This window comes from Pelmatolapia mariae, linkage group LG8, assembly GCF_036321145.2.
Source record: "Pelmatolapia mariae isolate MD_Pm_ZW linkage group LG8, Pm_UMD_F_2, whole genome shotgun sequence".
NCBI lineage: Eukaryota > Metazoa > Chordata > Actinopteri > Cichliformes > Cichlidae > Pelmatolapia > Pelmatolapia mariae.
In genome coordinates, this window is record NC_086234.1 from 4244530 (window position 1) to 4264859 (window position 20330).

The window sequence follows — 20330 nt, forward strand, 5'->3', positions numbered from 1 at the left end:
ACCTGACAGAGTTCCTGAGATAATAAACTCATTAACGCTGAATAAATTCAAGCACAAGGCAATAAGAATTTCCCCTTTATTTTAAGAAAAGATAATAGCATTTGTGAGTGCATCATTACAAAAAGTTCTTTGCCAACATAAAAAGGTACATTCATGCACAGTCGTACTGTGGAGCGCAGCCGGCAGCAGACCTTCAGAGTAATCAAATAGCTCCTGCAGTAACCTGAGATAGCAGCGTTATCTAGCACTCGCATAACCTCGCTCTGACACCTCATTGTTTTACTGTTGCAACACTGTTTGTCACTCCGTCTGCGGCTACATTCATACATCACAAACATACTGTTCAGTCACCACTGCATATGTGCAACGAGGTACAATAACATTTAAATGTAAGAAAAGTGTGCAATAAAAAAAACACACATATTAGGGTTGAGGTTTAGGTACATACAGGTGTCGCAGCTTTCCCGTGAAATTGTCACTACTCCACCAACTGTACAGCATCACTGCCATATACATCTTCTTATTCAATTACATGAATAATTAGGTAAAATAAAATTATGTATAACTGTAATGTGTAATGCCACTAACTAATATTTCTTACAGGCCCATAGATTTAAATTTTAAATTGATATGATAAGTCACCACTAGATGGTGCTGTTCAGGCATAAAAATGCTGTTTTCTGCTCAGGTTGATCTGGGGTGAAAATATAAAGAAAAATGCACAACTTAGAGAACTGCTCTCATTAAAAGCTCGGACATTTTATTAATACTGCACAAAATATTTTCTATATTTCTTTTTGCTATTTTGTATTTTGAGCAGCAAATTGCATTCAATTCACAGAGCTGTGGTCCTGATTTCAGACATATGGGCGATACTGAGCTTCACAGCTCAGTGTCTTCAATGGCCTCTGGTTCATCCAGAGTATCCAAACGTCTCTTACAGGCATCCAACAGTTTTTTCCTGGGCCCTAAAGGGATGTGGATACTGGTGAGGTCTGTATCAGAGCATAGCAACAGAGCCTCCAAGTCGATCTTCTCCCTCCTGAATATGGGCATGAACTCACTGAGACTCTGAGAAGCCAGGAAAGTCTCCAGAGGATTGTTCTCTGGCTCCATGTCCTCATCCAGCCCGAGCTCAGTCTCCTCCCAGGGCAGCTCCTGCAGATTTCTTTCTTGCAGGCTCAAAGCGCTGCCAATACTATCCTCATCGAAGCTGGGCAAGTGTCGAGGCAGTTTTCCTCGCAGTCGGACGTTAGGCGCTCTCCCCACAGGTTCACTCCCTGCAACGCTTTCCTCTACCCCAATTCCAAACATGCCTCCGCTCATATAGTTCCTTCTGAAAACCATGGTCCCGAGCCCCGGTCGAGTGAACAGCGAGTCACGCCCGGAGTCTGCGCTGATCTCGGAATAAGCCGCCTCGTGGAGGCCTGGGTCACTCATGGCACGGGAGATGGTGTCAGCATCGTCGTCAATGTCACGGGGAAACATATCACGGATGTTGAGCCGCGACCGCTCTCTGGGGTTGGTGTAGGTGCCCTGTTTGAGGAACATCACGTCATTGCCGAGCTGCAGGCCAGACAGCGAGCGCACGCTTTTCCTCCCATCCTCGTAGATCTTGAACGTACCGTCAACCTGCTTCTTTTTCTCGAGCTTCTTCTGTATCTTGGCCTTGCCCTTGGCTGTTGAAAGCACGGTGGCCTGAAAGTGACAAATCAGACACTGTGGATCACCCAGGGGTCTTTTAGATGGTGTAAATAATTACTGCAAATGTCAACTCAAACAGAGACAAAGTCCTGCAACGTTTTCAAGTTTTTTACTACTCGTGTATCTGTATGATCTCACTGTGGTCAATTATGGTCACCCACCCTCCCGCTGAAATCTCAATCTTTACAATTGGCTAGTCAATTGGGGAAAGTTAGCTTAAAAAGCTTTGTTTCTTCTGACAGGGGTTGCATTAAAGCACAGCAAAAGATAAATAAAGGTTGTTTTGAATTGGGATTCACGCAAAGTTACTCTAGTAGAGTATAATAGTGAAAACATGGAGCTGATAATAGATCTTCTTTTAAAAATAAAAAGCTTAACAGTGCCATTTGGGAAGCTAAGTACGTTGTTTTCAAATGACTAAGACTAAAAGGTTTTGGGGGTTAAAAGGCTGACCATCAACTGCAACTGAGTCCAGGGACAGTTATTGATCTAAAGTAGAGCTTTAAATACTAGCTAAAATGTTCCCTGCTCAATAAAGCAGAAGCTAATACTAAATCAGGGCTTTTGAACACAAAACCAACCACCTGCGAGTATGGCATGTTGGAGGTGACAGTGTTAAACTTGCGGCTCAGAGTGCTGCTGCTGGTGTAGCTAGAAAAGCTAATAGCGTCCAAGTTGTCTAAGGCCGCAGACTCCTTCATGAACTTCCTTGACATGCGTTCGTGGTGTTTCTTCTGCAGCTTTGCGCACTCTTTGATCCGGCGCTCCGCGGCGCGAAACGCCCGATCCTTGAGCTTGCTGACCAGCTTTGGGTTGATGGTAATCTGCTTGGCAGCGATGGAGTCCAGGTAGCGAACGCAGTCCATGTGGCCCTTGGTGGCAGCCATGTCCAGTGGTGTGTGGTAGTCGTTGTCGAGACACCACACATTGGCACCGAAAGCCACCAGGAAGGACAGGCAGTTATGGTGGCCATTGGCAGCTGCCAGGTGGAGCGGCGTGTTCCCCCAAATGTCGCATTTGTCCGGGTCACCTCTGGAAGTCAACAGAGGAGACGCCATGTTGAATTTACACACAAAGTTTGCACACTTAGACAGCTTCTAACTTTGTTTTGGTGCCCACTCTAGAACAGGTTCCATCCATTTCCACCAAAGATGACCATATTATGGATATCACCTCTTTATGACATCATAAAGAGCCATGCGTAAAAAAATACAGGCTGAAACCAAGTGTTTAGAGGAGTTTGACTACTCACATACACCTGGTGTTTTTATGAGTATCCACCAGTGTAACTGTGCATATGGAAGACACATATTTAAGTCTGTACCAGTATTTCGCTGGAAAACAGCTGTCATATAGATATTAGTGAAGCATCTGAAAAGCACAACTCTAATGTAGAGCAACAGCAACTCCACCTCCTGCAGCTGCTGCAACGGTGACTCGTGTTAATCTGCTGTAAACTCTCCTCCTCTTCCTGTTTTCCCTCCTCCCACATGGCCGGGTCCTGATCAATAATTGAAGCGCAGCAGGTTAAACATGACAGAGGCGACTCTGCATTATTCATCTCCCACACCCAGGCTCTTTTTTTCGCAGACACCCAGCATCAGTGTTACCACACACCACAGCAGGGTCACCACCTTTATTGGCACCAACCCTGATTTCAGTTCACGTCTGCGGTGCTGCACCCTGACAGAACGAGTGTGGACTTGAAATTACGTATATCTGAGACGAACCATGTGGGTGTTTATTTACCTGCCAGAAAGACCAATTACATAACAAGGTTGAGAAATCTATATCACTCAACGCACAGGAAGAATCCCACTAAAGTAACTCAAAATAGTAATTGGACTGTCTGAAGCAGTAAGTCAGAGATGACAACAATGTTTCCTAGAAACAGCCCAGCAAACGTGGCTGAAACATGTTTTTATCAACCACTCACAACTGGTTTGTACACGATGGCAAAAACTGCACTGCTGATGGACAGATGTTGATGTTTCCGTGGACCAGTCAGACCTCTCCTGGTCTCTACTGTTAATAAAAAATACATTTCTTTGTCATTTAATTTGGTAACTAAATGATTGCCTACACAGCTGACACAACATCCACTTCTTGTTTCTTTGCATATATCTATGTAGATTGTTTGCTTTGTTAACGTTCTTGTCTGGACCATCACAGTCATTGCCTCACTGGTTTCCACATCCTGAAGTCAGGATTTAAAACACACATTGCTATTTTATCTGAGAATGTTTTAACTTGTTCTGAAAGGACAGGATAAAACAATTCTGCTACACAAACTTTCCCTTGCTACAAAGTCTAAGGAAGTCCAGCAAATGCTGAAGTTACACCAGCACAGTTTCATTTTAAAACTATGTTTTTTATCAAGTTTAGACAGAAAAAAACAACTATACTAAGGTAGAGTCATGTGGACTCCAGCCAATCACATCATATGAGCAAGTGTTTCACAGCAAGTGTCAGTACGATGGTGGAGGGGTGATGATTTGAGCTTGTTTGTACCTGGGCACCTCACAGTGCCTGAGTCGGCCATTAGCTCCTATCTATACCAAAGTATTGTAGAGTCAAATGTGAGTCCATCTATTCAACTGCTAAATCTTGACCCACACCAGGTCATGCAACAAGACCAACCCAAACACAGCAGCAAGTTACAGCAGAATCACTAAAAAAAGAAACGAATGGAGATGCTGCAACGTCCAGACCTCAACCCCACTGAATGCTGTGGCAGGACCTTAAAAGAGCTGTGCATAAATGAGTGTCTGCATACATCAATGTACTGAAGCAACATTGAAAACAAGCACAGGTCAGGCCAGGGTGCCGGTTTTAGCTCATAGTTGAGAAGGTTGACTGCTGCTGCTCCGTGTCTTCTCCTTCTCCCGGCTTTTGTCTCCATCTTCACTTAATAATTATCTATCACAGGTGAAAAGCTCAAAAAGTAATAAAAAAAAGAAGTGTGGGCCAGAATTCCTCCACAACAATATCAGAGACTGATAAAGGGTGACGGGGTCAGTCATTTGAGAGAAGCTCAGAGTACAGCTGATACTCTGCTGCATTGAAATGAGCCACTTGAGGAATCTGACAGGGATGCTTCCTGGGTGAGGAGTTCTGGGTATGTCCTACTGGGACAGGGGTTTAGCCTGCAAATGCTGGAGAGATTATATTCCTTGGCTTGTCTTTTGAAGCAAGCAGTCACAAGTATCAGAAAAGCATAATAGAAAAACCACCCAAATGGGAAAATCCCTCAAAGAAGAGTCAGGTTTCATCTCCAAACAGGTACCACTAGTTCAGAACGTAGAACTCATTCACATCTTGGCAGTTAATATAACATGTTTTGTCTTCTTGGTGTCATTTGTCATTGGTGCTCTCACACAGCAGCAGTAATACTGGGAACTGAACAATAACTGTCCCATTTTACAGACAATGACAACTCATGACAATCATTATGGACATTCAGAAGACTCTTTGTTCAGGATTTGGGGCGTGCTGACACCGGCTGCTCTCTGGCAGAAAGCATCATGCCCTTCCTGTGTTTTAAATGCACTTGAGAACAGCATGCAGCAACACCACATATGAGCAGGCAGAGGGAGGTAAGGGGTCTTCACCCCTTCTCTCTTCGCCATAGGAGCGGGGAGCTGGGAGGAGAAGTTGGCTGTCTGGTCAGAGTCTGGGATGCAGGGCCTCCCTGCTGCTGCAGGACCGGGGGCGGTCTGCTTGCGGTCTGCTGCATTCTCACCCTCATGTGTGCATGAGGGTGAGAATGCATGTTTGCGTCTGTGTGTGCCTGGTTGTCTGTGTCTATTTTTCAGGTCAGGTCTTAGACTCCACCTCTCTGGGAACATCTCAGGCCCCCTCAGATGTGGGGGCCTGTTTCCCCCCACCACACTCCCTGCCGGTGACTGAGGCCCTCAACTGGCGGTGCGCTGGAGGTTTTTGGTGTCTGGGGCTGGGCCCTTAGATATGTACCGTCTCATTCCCGGTGGCTGCTTGGCAGGACCTGGCGCTCGTGCCTCGGTCGGGCCCCTTCCGGGGGTGGGGGCCCTCGCACCTTGGCCCTCTGGGCCCAGGGCTCGGTCTGCTCTGGCGTGGCTGGCTGCCAGCTTCTGCACCGTGGCTGCTGGGTGACCCCACATATGGGGTTCTCCTCAGCTCTTCCCAGGAGGGTGGTGCAGTTGCCCCTCCGATGGTCCTCCTTGTGCACTCATTTAAAGCAGCTAGTCAGAAACCAGTGTTGCAAGATCCAAAGTATTTCTATAAACAAATCTTGCAACATGAAACACCCCTAGGCACTTACTTGGGCAGTTATTGTCTATAAATGTACAGGGTGGGCCATTTATATGGATACACCGTAATAAAATGGGAATGGTTGGTGATATTAAAGTCCTGTTTGTGGCACATTAGTATATGTGAGGGGGCAAACTCCTCAAGATGGGTGGTGACCATGGTGGCCATTTAGAAGTCGGCCATCTTGGATACAACTTTTGTTTTTTCAATAGGAAGAGGACCATGCGACACATCAAACTTACTGGTAATGTCACAAGAAAAACAATGGTGTGCTTGGTTTCAACGTAACTTTATTCTTTCATGAGTTATTTACAAGTTTCTCTTTGTTCACAGCCACTGACATGTCGAAGAGGTTAACACGTAAGGAGCGGATCGAAATTGTGTTGATATCTGGTGAACGCAGTAACCGAGTCATTGCAGCAGATTTCAATGCAAGACACCCTACGAGACCACCCATCTCCCATGCTACAGTTAGCAAACTGCTTGCTAAGTGAAACTGGTTCAGTGTTGGATTTGCCAAAATGTGGACACAAGAAAACTGTCACTAATGAAGAAACATCAGTGGCTGTCCTAGCTTCATTCAGCAAGAGCCCACAGCGTAGCACTCGCCGCATGTCACTGGAGAGTGGCATTAGTCGAACATCCCTTCGGCGGATATTAGCTACTCACAAATGGCACCCTTACAAACTCCAGCTACTGCAGCATCTCAACGAGGATGACCCAGATCGGCGCACAGAATTTGCAGAATGGGCAAAACAAAAATTGGAACAGGACCCTCAGTTCACGCAGAAGATTTTGTTCAGTGATGAGGCAAACTTTTATGTGAATGGTGAAGTTAACAAACAAAACCACCGCTATTGGTCTGACACTAACCCACATTGGATGGATCCCTCCAAGACTGTTGGAACAACAAAAGTGATGGTTTGGTGTGGTATATGGGGTACAACGATAGTGGGTCCATTCTTCATCAATGGAAACCTCAAGGCCACTGGATATTTGAAATTGCTACATGATGATGTGTTTCCCTCTTTATGCACTGAAGCTGGCACGTTCCCTGAGTTTTTCCAGCAAGATGGTGCACCACCACATTATGGGTGCCAGGTCCGAGCATTCCTAGATGAACAGTTTCCTGGAAAGTGGATTGGTCATCGTGGGCTAGTTGAATGGCCCCCAAGGTCTCCCGATCTGACCCCCTTAGACTTTTATCTTTGGGGTCATCTGAAGGCAATTGTCTATGGTGTGAAGATACGAGATGTGCAGCACCTGAAACTACGGATACTGGATGCCTGTGCTGGCATTTCTCCTGCGGTGTTGCTATCAGTGTGTGAAGAGTGGAGAAGAGGGTTGCATTGACAATCCAACACAATGGGCAGCACATTGAACACATTTTATAAGTGGTCAGAAACTTGTAAATAACTCATGAAAGAATAAAGTTACGTTGAAACCAAGCACACCATTGTTTTTCTTGTGACATTATCAACAAGTTTGATATGTCACACAGCCCTCTTCCTATTGAAAAAACAAAAGCCCCAGGGAGGGGTCACTTGCCCCTCCCTTCCTTCCCTCCCCATCTCCAGCGGCCTCCCTCTTCCCGCTCCACCACAATCACCCACACATGCAGGGCCTTGGGGTAGGGGTGTGTCACCAGGGTGCAGAGGAGACATCCCCCCCTCTGTCCCCTTCTGGCTGCCTCTGCCTCAATTTTATCCCACAACTTAGACATTCACATTACTCACACTCTCATTACACATACATATAGGATCTTGGAGGTGGGCACGCTACACGGATTCCAAACTACCATCAGGGTGTACACCTCACCCCTGGCGTCGTTGCCCACCTCTCAATTTTAAATACATGTAGACATTGAGGGCTAGCAGGAGGGGCTATATGCTTACCTGCTGCTCTGGCAGGTGGCTCCATGCCCTCCTGGGTTTTAAATGCACCTTAGAACACACATACATCAACAGTACATATGAGCGGGCGGAGGGAGGTTTGGAGTCTTCCTACACCCCCGTTCTCTGCGGCCTGCTGGAGCAGGGGGGCTAGGAGGAGGAGTTGGCCGTCCGACCGGGGTCTGGTGTATGGGGCCTCCCTGCTGCTGCGGAGTCGGGGCGGTCTGCTTCTCCCCACCGCAGGGAAAAGGGTTACACCACCTGAGTCTGGGTGCAGTTTCCCCCTCCAGGGGCAAGGGTACCTAGACTCGGGGCTTAGAGTACGCTTGGGGAGTGTGATTGTGTGTACAGCGTCTCTCTATGTCTGTCTCCACGTTGGGTGAGTGTTGAGCAATTGTATATGAGAGCATGAGGGTGGGAATGGATGTTTGTATTTGAGTGTGCCTGTTTGTCTGTGTCTATATGTCAGGTTGGGTATCAGACGCCACCTCTCTGAGGACATCTCAGGCCCTCCAAGGTTTGGAGGCCCATCTCCCCCCACCACTTCCCCTGCCGGTGGCGGACGCCCTCAGACATCGGTGCGTTGGTGGTTCTCTGTCTCCGGGGGTGGGCGCCCAGGTACCCACCGGCTCACTCCTTGGTGGCTGCTTATTGGGGCCTGGAGCCTGGGGCTCGCTCGGGCCACTTTGGGGATGGGGTGCCCTCGGCCTCACGGCCCGGGGCTCGGCCACTCAGGCACAGCTGGCTGCCGGCGGAGCTCACGGGCACGTCACTGCAACCCCCCCTGGCTTCTGCTCCGCGGCTGCTGAGTGACCCCTCATCTGGGACTCTCCTCAGCTCTTTCTGGGATAGTGGCGCGGCTGCCCCTCTGTTGGTCTTCCTTGGTCTCTTGTGTTCTGGGGGCCTCTGGATGTCTGGAGTCTTGATCTCCTCCATACCTGCTTCATGCCCTGGAGGTCGGGGCAGTGGCCCTCCACACCCTCTAGCAGATCATTACATGAAGGAACCTTTTAAAAACAAGCGCGTTCATGCTCACAGGTGTACACACGGGTGATCACACACACAAATTACACCCTTTTTGGCTCCTACCTCAAAGCACACTGTGCGCTGTCGATCTCACGTGCTGCACAATAATGTTTAATATTTAGTATTTACTGTCATATTCTCATATATCATTGTGATCTTGTTTATTACTCTCGTTTTCTTCTGCTTGCTTTCTTTTTTCTTTCTCAACAGGTGATCCAGGTGATCGATATATGTATTTTTTGTCTGCTTATTCTGTTGGTTTTTGTTTTTTGCCCTTTTTCCCCGTCCCTCTTCTCAGGTTTTTTTCTTTCCCTCTTTCTTTCTCCACATTCTCTCCTCCAGTCAAGTCTGTCCCGTATTCAGCAAGTGAAAATAAAATAAACAATAAAAACTTGAATCAAATGGACCATTACGGCAAGGCTGGGATGGTCCATTTGGTAAAGTAAATCCGTTGGGCATCTTTCTTCGCCTTTAGACAATAATTCTGATGGCAAAAGAACCAAACGGGACAGGTTAAAAAAAAAAAAAGAAAAAAAAAAAAAAAAAAAAAAAAAAGAAAAAACAAAAGTTGTATGGCCGACTTCTAAATGGCCACCATGGTCACCACCCATCTTGAGGCGTTTGCCCCCTCACATATACTAATGTGCCACAAACAGGACTTTAATATCACCATTCCCATGTTATTACGGTGTATCCATATAAATGGCCCACCCTGTATTTTCATTTTACAGGTTACCAGAACATAAAACTATATTTACATTTGCCCCAAAAGAACGGCTTTAAAAAGCCCTTTTCAACAATGGAAAGTTGACTTCCACCATTACTTAAACAATTGATTTAAATTCTTCATATGCAATGTCTGAAAATCATCACAACCTGCTTAGAGTTTGTCTTAAAGGATTTAAAGGACTCTGAGAGGATGAGGAAAAGCATTTTGTGCTGAACTATTCAGCGTCTGTGTCTGTTGAACAATAGGCTCTACACTTCATCTGCTAACTCCATCCTGACAGTAAGGTAAGCCAGTGGCAGCATCCGCAACAACAGAGACAGGAAACTGGTCAGAACTGAGAGAAGGCCGGTGAAGTGACGGTCCTTGGAAGAAAGCTCTATGTCAGGGTGCAGAGACCTGAGACTGAGAGGATGGTTCACCTTACAGCTGCACAACAGCCCAAAGCAAATAGATGAGACAACACTGGAGCAGTTCCAGGACAAGTCTCTAAATATCCACACTTTAATCCCACAAACCTCTGTGGAGAGACCTGAACGTGGCACTTCACAGATGCTTCTCATCCATTCTAAGCTTTAACGGATCGGTAAGGAATAAAATAATAAAGCCCCCAAATCCGTGTGCAAACCTCCGTGTGCCCAAGAAACAGAAGCGCATTCCAAAGGGGCTTTGACATAGTACTGAATACGTAGTGCTAAAAGCCTCAGCAGAGAGAGATCCAAGTTAAAAAATACAGTATCATTATCATTTATCAAGTGTAAATATAAAGTGAACAAATTTCTCTTTATTTTTGTAAAATGGCAAAGGCAACAAAATAAAGTAAAAAAAAAATACATAAAAGCAAAAAGACAATATAACCAAACAAAAATCTGGACTTTCTACAGAAGATATTCTTTTCAGTTCTTTGATTCTAGCATCTGATTTAGTGAAGAGTCTCTTGGTCTCTGAAGACTAGTCTCAGTCTTTAATATATAAAGAAATGCATGGAATTAAAAATGTTCCTATCTCAAGTATTCCTGGCCAATAAACATAAATGAACCTATAACTCTCAAAGGGGCCTGAGCCCAGGCTTCCTGAGTGAAAGTCCTGTATGTGATTTATGTTATAACCATCTACATGTTTTTTGTTTCTTTATAGAAATGTGTTGCATTTTACAATCAGGAAGGGAGTTCTTGTTAAACCTACCTGGCCTAATGTGAAAAAGTAATTGCTCCCCAATTCTAATAACTGCTTGTTCCACCCTTGACAGCAAGAAGTGCAATATACTGGTAATGAGTCTTTCTCATTGTCTTTCTTGGCCCACTCTTCTTTTCAGGATTGTTTTAATCAAGTCACATTTGATGGATTTCCTGCATGAACGGTCTGTTTAAGGTTATACCAAAGCCTCTCAATCAGATTTAAGTCTGGACTTTGACCAGGCCGCTCCAAAACCTTCATTTTTTTTGACATTCAGAGCTGCCTGTGCTGGTATGTTTTGGGTCAGCTTTAGATCCCCCAAAAGTCTTGAGGGTATTTTTTTTTATTGGCTTTTGTGTTCTTTCTTTGAAGCAGTGGTTTTCTCCTTGGAACTCTCCCATGGAGGCCATTTGTGCCCAGTCTCTTTCTTATGAAGTCTGACCTTAACTGAGGTGAGTGGAGCCTGCAGTTGTTCAGATGTTGTTCTGGGTTCTTTTTTGACCTCCTGGATGAGTCATCGATGTGTTCTTGGAGTAATTGTGGTAAAACAACTACTCTTGGGAAGGTTCACCACTCAGATTTTGTCCATTTGTGAATAAGGGCTCACATTGTGAAAGCTTTGGCTTTGTCCAAAGAAATGGCTTTGTAACCCTTTAAGCCTGGGCGTAGCAGGGAAACTGAACTCAGCTTTCAAAAAATTTTGTTAATCACAGTCAACTCATGATTTAAGAAGAGGGACAATTACTTTTTCACACAGCCCAACATAGAATAGAATAGAATAGAATAGAATAGAATAATCCTTTAATTGTCCCACAAGGGGATAACTAGGTTTGGATAACTTCTTTCCCCTTAATAAATAAAATCATTATTTCAAAACTACGTGTTGTGTTTACTCATGTTATTAAAATGTATTTGTTTGGAACATTTAAATCTGAAAAATGATGCAAAAACATCACATCTAGGCTTAAATGCTGTTTTAGCTTGAATAGCACAAACTGGGCCAGTCAGGGCAGTACAGTCAGGTCTGCGTCTGTAATCGGAGCCATATTTGTTCTTTAAATAATGACTTTGCCCACTTTTAGTTACAGTTCTTTTGTAAGTTCAGTGTCAGTGGGGTTGATGAGTGTAGCTTTATGACCTTTCCTGTTCCTGCTTCTTAAACTGCCCTCTTGTTGTGTTCAGCGTCGCTCTTGTTGTAATGCCCGCTCTGCTGCTCAGCTTTCTTGTCTCTGCTTCGCATGCACTCGATCCATCACTCTGACCTTTGCAGTACCCTGCACTTCACTGCACGCTTTATAAAGCTGCCGCCAGCTGCATGACACACTGCACCTCGCCCTGCTGTTAATATGCTCCTTCTATGAGAGCAGGAAGCAAACACGCTGCTTTGTTTGGGCCCTAAAACCTCCACACGGTGCTCTCTGATACTCTACCTTACTCTATCTGTAACTTATCTGCCCTGAATATAGCCTTACTCCTAAAACCTGTTTGTGATTGTCTCTGTTTTCTCCAAGCTTCCAGTCAGTTTCAGTAACTGAGCTGTGTAAAAATGGCTTGTGTATAATGGCTCAATCAGATTTAAGGCTCTGCTGTGTCACGGATCAGCCCAAGCTTCATCTGTCAAATTTAATATATAGCCAGCACACACAAGTGACCTTTGTATGCAATTAGGCTGTTTAAATGTACAGCCTCCATCTCTTGAAGTGCTGATTAGATTAGTGACGGGGGTTGGAGCAGTTTTATTTTCTCAGTTAAACACAAACTAAAGAACGTTCTGCACGGTTAGATATTTCTGTAAACTGTAAAGAAACTAACTCCATTTTGTCCAGTATAATACAGAAATAACTTTAGATTACACTGGAGTTTTGTGGAAGGTTGCAGCACTCTTGTGTATATACTGAATCAACAGTCACTGTTTTTAATAAAGGTAGAAATCTGGCTGGAATCCACACCTGGAGACCAAGAAGTTATCAGGTAAGGTTTGTTATCTTGTCAAATGAGCAACCCATTTTTAAATATTTACTACCTCAGATTTGGGACTATGTCTCCTTCAACTTTTCATATTTTTCTTACAGTAATTTATAGTAATTTCTTACTTTGAGCCACTGGACTGTGGTGTTTTACAGTGAACCTTGGCTAACAGACTTGAAGCAGTAAGATTTACTGCTGAAGCCATTAGGTAATCATTAGCTATTATTAATATCTAACTCTCTTCCGCAGTGTGTTTTTTGTTCTGTTTTCCTACCCTCACTCCCCAGCTGTCGCCCCTCCCTGAGCCTGCTTCTGCCAGTTTCTTCCTGTTAAAAGGGAGTTTTTCCTTCCCACTGTCGCCAAAGAGCTTGCTCATAAGGGGGTCAAATAATTCTATAGTTTTCACCTTATTGTGATTTGGAGCTAAATAAATAAAAAAGAGTTGAATCAAATTGAAGCCCATGGGTAAGTTACATAATGACCAGAATGAGGATGGAAAAATCGTTCATTTAAGATAGACAGATGGATGATTAGCCGCTGTGCTTCAGCATCAACTCATTGCCACGAGGTAGGTAAAATACAAGAAAGAAAAACATACAATATCATATAATATTTTGAATTTTATTAAAGTATAAAAATCATATGAAGTATATATTTCCATTCACCCATCCATTATTTTAAGTGTTTTTTTAATATTTTAATTGTGTCGTTTTTTTATTATTTAATTATTTTTAATATTGTAAATCACAATTAAAAATGAATGACTTCCATATTTCCAAAATACATAACGAATCTATCTTTCACATATATAGAATTTTTTATACAACTTTTAGAGTACTTTTCTCTGTGTTGGTGCTTGTGGTTCTGAACTCACCCTCTGCTCACGATGAGCCGGAGCGCCTCCAGGTTGCCGTGGTAAGCGGCCCATAAGGTCGGTGTCATCCCATCCTCGTCCGGGGCGTTCAGATCCTTCCGTGTGGCCTCCTTCAGCACGTCCAGGAAGCCGTCCCGGGCCGCCCGGTGATACCGGTCGTTCATGGCGACACCTCGGCTCAGTCCCAGTCCGGTTCCATGGAAGCCTGGGTGTGGAGGTAACTGTCACTCCGGGAGTCCGGACGGCCTGCAGCCGGACGGAACGGCGGACTGACTGGTTGCTGGGAGACGAACACCAGGCGTGCTGGTTGTCAAGCAGGGGGCGTGGCCCAGACGATCCTACACACCGCCTTTCCTCATTGCTCATTACGAGCATAGAATTACTTAAAACTGAAATCTGCGAGAAAATAGTTGCCCCAGAGACGTGGCTTTGGGGCAATTATCAGCAATTTATTTATTTTTGGATCGAATTTTGAATACATTTTTTTTTTTTGCCTTTTCAGCTCATTCATCATCCCCCATTTTTAAAATATTTCTCCACATGTGCTTCAGAATAAATAATTTTTATTATTTTATTTATTTAGATATCACAAAAGTAATGTATTATTTATTTAATGTGAAATAACAACAATAACTATAAATCAGTATTTCAAAAAGAATTATTGATACATTAATAAATAATTCAAATGGATTTTACGGAGATATGAAGTATATGACGGGACTCTGCAGAGAAATGGAGAGCCGAAGCTCCGAGTGTGCCCCGGTCGAAGAAGGTAACATGCTAACATGGCTAACACTAGCATCACCTTAGCTAATGAAAATATTACGTCCCAGCAGTACTAGCTAGGTACGTTTTTAGTAAGCTAATATGCTCTTCACAAATAAAGCTTGACACCGTTCAGAGCAAGCGCTGAGCCCTGTTACATTTATACACATATATAGAGCAATGGCGGCAACCTACAGCCTTTAAACTCGTGATTAAAATGCTGTCTGCCCAGATGTTACCACACACCTTTCTGGTAGTTGAAGTTAATAGAACTGAAACATCTGCCAAGGCAAAGAGTAGAGATGACAGGCTGCTGAATTAAGTTCATTTGTTTTAATTAGACGAGTGCACACATTCATTCTAAACTGGACATAGATGATCATCAAGAGCCACGTTTACCTAATCCCAGCCTCTCTGACACAGTATGTTAAATGTTCGCATTGAATATTCAGTATATTGCAATGACTAACTGCACCTACAGTACCTACATGCAGTCAAAAATACACATGGGGAAACGTAGTTATTAATAAAATATATTTATATTGAAAACCAAGGCTGAAATTGATTCAGTTTATTAATTTTCTCTGTATGCTCTGTAGGGACTGTCCCAATAAAGGCCCTGAATGTTGAGATCAATACAATAAATGATGTGGAAATAATTTTCACAGAGGTCATAAAGTTATTAAATCCCTGCTGATATTTTGGCTGATGTTTACATTTTCAATTGATTTGTGTGTGTAGGTTTGTTTGTTCTTGACAACTTGGACTCCTCTGGGTGATAAGGAAACACCTGCATCTGTTCCATATCATGTTCATAGAGGATGTTATGGCTTTGACAGCACTTGGTGTTAGCTTTTTGGCATCAGCCACCCACACAGGAAAACCTGCAACCTGGACTTCATGCAGGAGAGACCGCCTCAGTCATGTTTGACTCTGCGTCCTCTGCTTTACCTCCTAATGTCTTTCTGCTTTAACGCACAATTAAAAATCATTCAAAAATTATAACTTGTTTCATGAGTTATATTTCAGAGAAGTAATGGTTTTTACATAAATGAATGATTGGTTTTTTTTTTTTCCCCATTTTGCATTACATCGTACATGTGCAGATCGACATACTGAATTTTAATGTACAGAGCAGGAGAATGTGAATACTAAACTTTAGTTATATTCAGCAGACATCAAAGAACACCGCTATCAAGCTTAACTGGCATTTCTTTTCAGCTTATGTTCTCAAACTCCCAAGAATAATGCCTGGCTGAATAATAATTTCTGTGTGATGATTGGTAGATAGTTTACAGTGTTTGTTTTTCTGCTTGCTAAGGCTGAAAATAATGCCAGAGAAATGCCAACTGAAAAAAAAAAATCAAATGTCTTATTGAAATAATTAATTTCTAGGTAAGGATATGCCCAAAAGTTCAGTTCCTCTGGACATTTTGTCAATGGGAGAGATCACTCATCAAAGATGAGTGATTAAATGTTTTTCCCAATGATAACCATTGACTCCAGTAGAATTAAATCAGCTATTTGAGACTAAAGAAAGAGCTGTTAGATGCTGAAATGTTGCCTAAAGCTGAGGGAAAGTTAAGGTTCTTGCAATATATGTGAAAATCACCGCTTTCACCGATTACAGATCCTCCTAACAGCTAAACCCCGTTTGTCAACTGTCAGGACCTGTTCCAACTGTCATAACTGTTATTTACCGCCCTCCAAAGTCTAATCCTGTCTTCATAAGTGACTTTGTTGATCTGCTAACTCACATAGCTACTGTTTCCCCTAATATAATACTCCTGGGAGACTTTAATATTCATATGGATAACAGTGATCATCCTCTCACCAAAGACTTCTCATCCTGCCTCGATAGTTTTGGCTTTAAACAACACATAAACTTTCCTACTCATACTAAGGGCCATACTTTGGACCTAGTTTGTTGCTCTGGACTTACTCCTTTTAACTGCAAAGCTGATGAACTGCTAATTTCTGACCACTTGCTTCTTTCTTTCAATGTCAAAATGACCTTTTCTATAACCAAGAACCTTCGTACCATTTCTTTTCGGAATATTAAGAAAATCAATCCTGATACTCTTTCTTTTGCTTTCTCTAGTCATTTGCATTTTCATAACCTGCTCACCCAAGAGGACTTAGTTTCCTATTATAACTCTAGTCTCAATAGTATCCTAAACTCTGTTGCCCCACTCAAAACCAAATCTGTATCATTTTCTCAGTCAGCACCCTGGTTTACAGCTGAACTCAGGCTCCTGAAAGCAAAAGGACGACGACTTGAACGCCTTTATAAGAAAACTGGTCTGAATATGCACAAGGAAATGTTTAATAATCATATTATGTATTATAAGGAGTGTATTAATCAAACAAAATCTGCTTACTACTCCACCATTATCTGTTCAAAAGATGACTCAACCAAGATACTGTTTTCACTGTTCAACTTTTCTTTCAGGTCACCAGATTTTTTACCTGCTCACCTTTACTCGTCTTCCTTCTGTGATTCTTTAATGTTATTTTTCATCGAGAAAATTCACAAAATACACCAAGACCTGGTTTCCGATGTTCCATTTAGCTCTTCCTGTGTAATTCCTCTCCCATCACACTGTTTTTCTGCTTTCCAGCTCCCCTCGGTTACTGATATTTCAGATTTCATCTGTAAGTCAAAACCTTCTACTTGTCAGCTAGACCCCATTCCTACAGTTTTGGTTAAGGCATGTCTACCTTCTTTGCTTCCCCTCATATCTTCTATCATCTGCTCTTCACTTACCACTGGAACTGTTCCTGCTTCCCTCAAAATTGCCGCCATCACCCCAATATTAAAAAAAAACTGGTCTAGATCCCAATAATTTTGAGAATTTTCGGCCTATTTCCAATCTACCATTCCTTTCAAAAATTCTTGAGAAAATATTTGCCACACAACTCCACTCACATTTAACTAATAATAATCTGTATGAACAGTTCCAGTCTGGTTTTTGCCCCTCCCATAGCACTGAAACAGCACTTATAAAAATAACCAATGATCTTCTTATGGCAGCTGACTCCGGTTTACTTTCCATTCTTATCCTCCTCGATCTGAGCGCTGCCTTCGACACTATTTCTCACTCCATTCTTCTCAGTAGGCTAGCCTCCATCGGTCTCTCCCATACTCCACTAGCCTGGTTTAAATCATACCTGTCTGATCACACTCAGTTCATTCAACTCAAATCCTTTACTTCTCAGCCCTTTCCTCTGACCACTGGCGTGCCCCAGGGATCTGTCCTGGGGCCCCTTCTTTTCACAACCCGTTCTCACTCCCAAATCGTAACATTTTACGCTAGGTGACAAATCGTCAACATATTACGTTTTTGGGCACCCAAGGCGTTCCTACGTCACGACATCGGAAAACTGCGGACACATGAGAACCGTTTGGACTCAATCTACACATCTTCGCTTTTTCCCTTAAAATCGCTTTAGAAAACACTATTTCACCTCATTAAAGTGCTGGTTAAGGTTAGGAATAAGGTTATGGTTAGGTTTAGCGATAAGGTTAGGTTTAGGCTTAGGTATACGGTTATGGTTAGGTTTAGGCATAAGGTTATGGTTAGGTTTAGGGATAAGGTTAGGTTTAGGCGTAGGGATACGGTTATGGTTAAGGTTAGGAATAAGGTTATGGTTAGGCATAAGGTTATGGTTAAGGTTAGGCATAAGGTTATGGTTAGGCTTAGTGATAAGGTTAAGTTTAGGGCTGCAGTACAGGGCTGGAAACCGCCGCGTACCATAACAACGTGGAAGGTCACCTTTCGCGTTCCTCAGGAACGCCGCAGGACGTGACAAAACGTCGGGATGTTACGCCTCGGGAGTGAGAACGGGCTCTCTTTTCATTATCTACCTTCTACCGCTTGGACACAAATACAATATTCAGTTTCACTGTTATGCCGATGACACCCAGCTTTATCTGTCCACTAAACCTGATTCTGCTCTTCCCCCATCCTTCCTCACCCTCTGCTTAGCTGAACTAAATTCATGGTTCTCTTCTAATTTTCTTAAACTCAATAGTAATAAATCCGAGATCCTCTTGGTCGGCACTAAATCAACATTATCCAGAACCAACAGTTTCTCTATTACTATCAATAACTCGCCGGTCTCCGTTTCTTCCTCTGTGAAAAGTTTGGGTGTCATCCTCGACAGTACTCTATCTTTCAATTCACACATTAATAATGTCACTCGGTCTGCATATTTTCAGTTGCGCAACATTAATCGTCTCCGTCCTTTTCTCACCTCACATGCCACTGCCATTCTTGTCCATAGCCTTGTTACTTCCCGGATTGATTATTGTAATTCACTTCTTTTTGGTCTTACTCAAAAATCCATCCACAAGCTTCAACACATCCAGAATTCTGCTGCCCGTATTATCACCAGGACCCCTTCTATCCACCACATCACTATGCATTACACCAGTAATGCATATACTCTTATATATTGTACATATATTTATTACTTTCAGATTTAGCCATTCTTATATTTTGCTTGTTTTACGTTATTGTATTTTTGCACAACTCTGTTGCTTGTGAAGCTCGCACACAAGAATTTCACTCGCATGTACTGTACCAGTGTACTTGCACATGTGACGTGACAATAAAAGTGATTTGATTTGATTTGATTTGACTCCTGTTCTGCAGCAGCTTCATTGGCTCCCGGTCAAATATCGTATCAATTTCAAAATACTCTTGTACGCATTTAAAGCTATTCATCATCTCTCTCCTCCATATCTCTCTGATCTGGTTAACATCACCGCCCCATCTCGTTGTCTCAGATCTTCTTCTTCCCTTTCACTCTCCGTCCCCTCCCCCCGTCTTGTCACCATGGGGAGCAGGGCTTTCAGCTGCTCTGCTCCTCGACTCTGGAATTCCCGACCTCCTGATTTAAGAAATATCTCTACCTTCTCTCTCTTTAAGTCCCAACTCAAAACCCACTTGTTCAAAATAGCTTATCCCACATAACCTCTCCATTCGGCTATTTTAAATTTGTTTATGTTTTATGCTTTTATGATTGTGTAAACTCTTTGCTTTTATGTTGCTTTTTACTCTACTGTGTACAGTGACCTTGAGTGTTTTGAAAGGCGCTTTCAAATAAAATGTATTATTATTATTATTATTATTGTTTGCTGTTTGTATTTTTAATTTCTGCTACTTGAGATTAGTTGGACCTTGTAAGTATAAGAACTCGGAATCATCTTTGAACACAAAGAAGTGGTTTCATATGAGGACAATGGGTTTATTTTACAGCATAGTGCAAAGCTGCCATATTGTAATATCCCCATATGATGACACATGGTCTCAGACAAATCATACATGATCCAGCATTTTACAAAGAACGCAGACTTTCTTCCTGTGTGCTGGTTGACCCTGCAAATCTTTACAGCACTCCTGCTTCGAAAGCATTAATTGTTTATATTCATCACTCTTAAGATATCGGATTTTGAAGAGGCCAGAAATGTGTGCACTTGTATCATCTCTGCTCTTTGCTTTGGCAGAGGGCTAATATGATCTAATGCATGAGCTAACAGGAAAGGGAAACGCAGTGAGGAAATGGATTTGCAAATGAGGAGTGGACTCACCATTTTTTATGTCACAAATAAATCTTTGATTTTTAAATCCATTTACTTATTTCTCTTTTTTAAATTGTTTTTTTTAAAGATCTTGAAGGTCTGTTTTTTTTTAATGGTTTATGAAATTAGGTTTTTGTGGAGAGTTTAATTATTTTTTGTGAAATCCGTTTGTGATTTGAAATATTTATTAATGGGTTAATTAATACATATTTAATGTCTAAATAAAGAATTAAAAAGTGTATTTACTAATGCATATGCTTTGTTGTATTTTGATTCACATGACTGTACTGGTCCTTCATACACAGCAAGAAGACAGCTTTG

General features: G+C 42.7%; 1 protein-coding gene across 2 annotated transcripts; it reads right to left on the reverse strand.

Annotated features, from left to right (window-relative positions):
- Positions 1-80: 80 nt before the first annotated feature.
- ush1gb (Usher syndrome 1Gb (autosomal recessive)) lies at positions 81-13909 on the reverse strand. 2 transcript variants are annotated; one of them, XM_063481949.1, is made up of 3 exons: positions 13658-13909; positions 2289-2736; positions 81-1698 (listed from the first exon to the last, which is right to left on the reverse strand). In XM_063481949.1, exons 1-3 carry the CDS (start codon positions 13819-13821, stop codon positions 883-885), a joined length of 1428 nt encoding a protein of 475 aa, XP_063338019.1. In that variant the 5' UTR covers positions 13822-13909; the 3' UTR covers positions 81-882. The 2 variants fall into 2 exon arrangements, with proteins under 2 accessions (XP_063338019.1, XP_063338018.1); XM_063481948.1 differs by having other exon boundaries at positions 2286-2736.
- Positions 13910-20330: the final 6421 nt, after the last annotated feature.

Coding starts and splice junctions, on each gene's coding strand:
- ush1gb (XM_063481948.1), bottom strand. CDS start 13,821: ATGAACGACCGGTATCACCGGGCGGCCCGGGACGGCTTCCTGGACGTG. Junction 2,737..13,657: donor CGGCTCATCGTGAGCAGAGG/GTGAGTTCAGAA, acceptor GTTGACTTCCAG/AGGTGACCCGGACAAATGCG. Junction 1,699..2,285: donor ACATGCCATACTCGCAGGTG/GTTGGTTTTGTG, acceptor TGTCACTTTCAG/GCCACCGTGCTTTCAACAGC.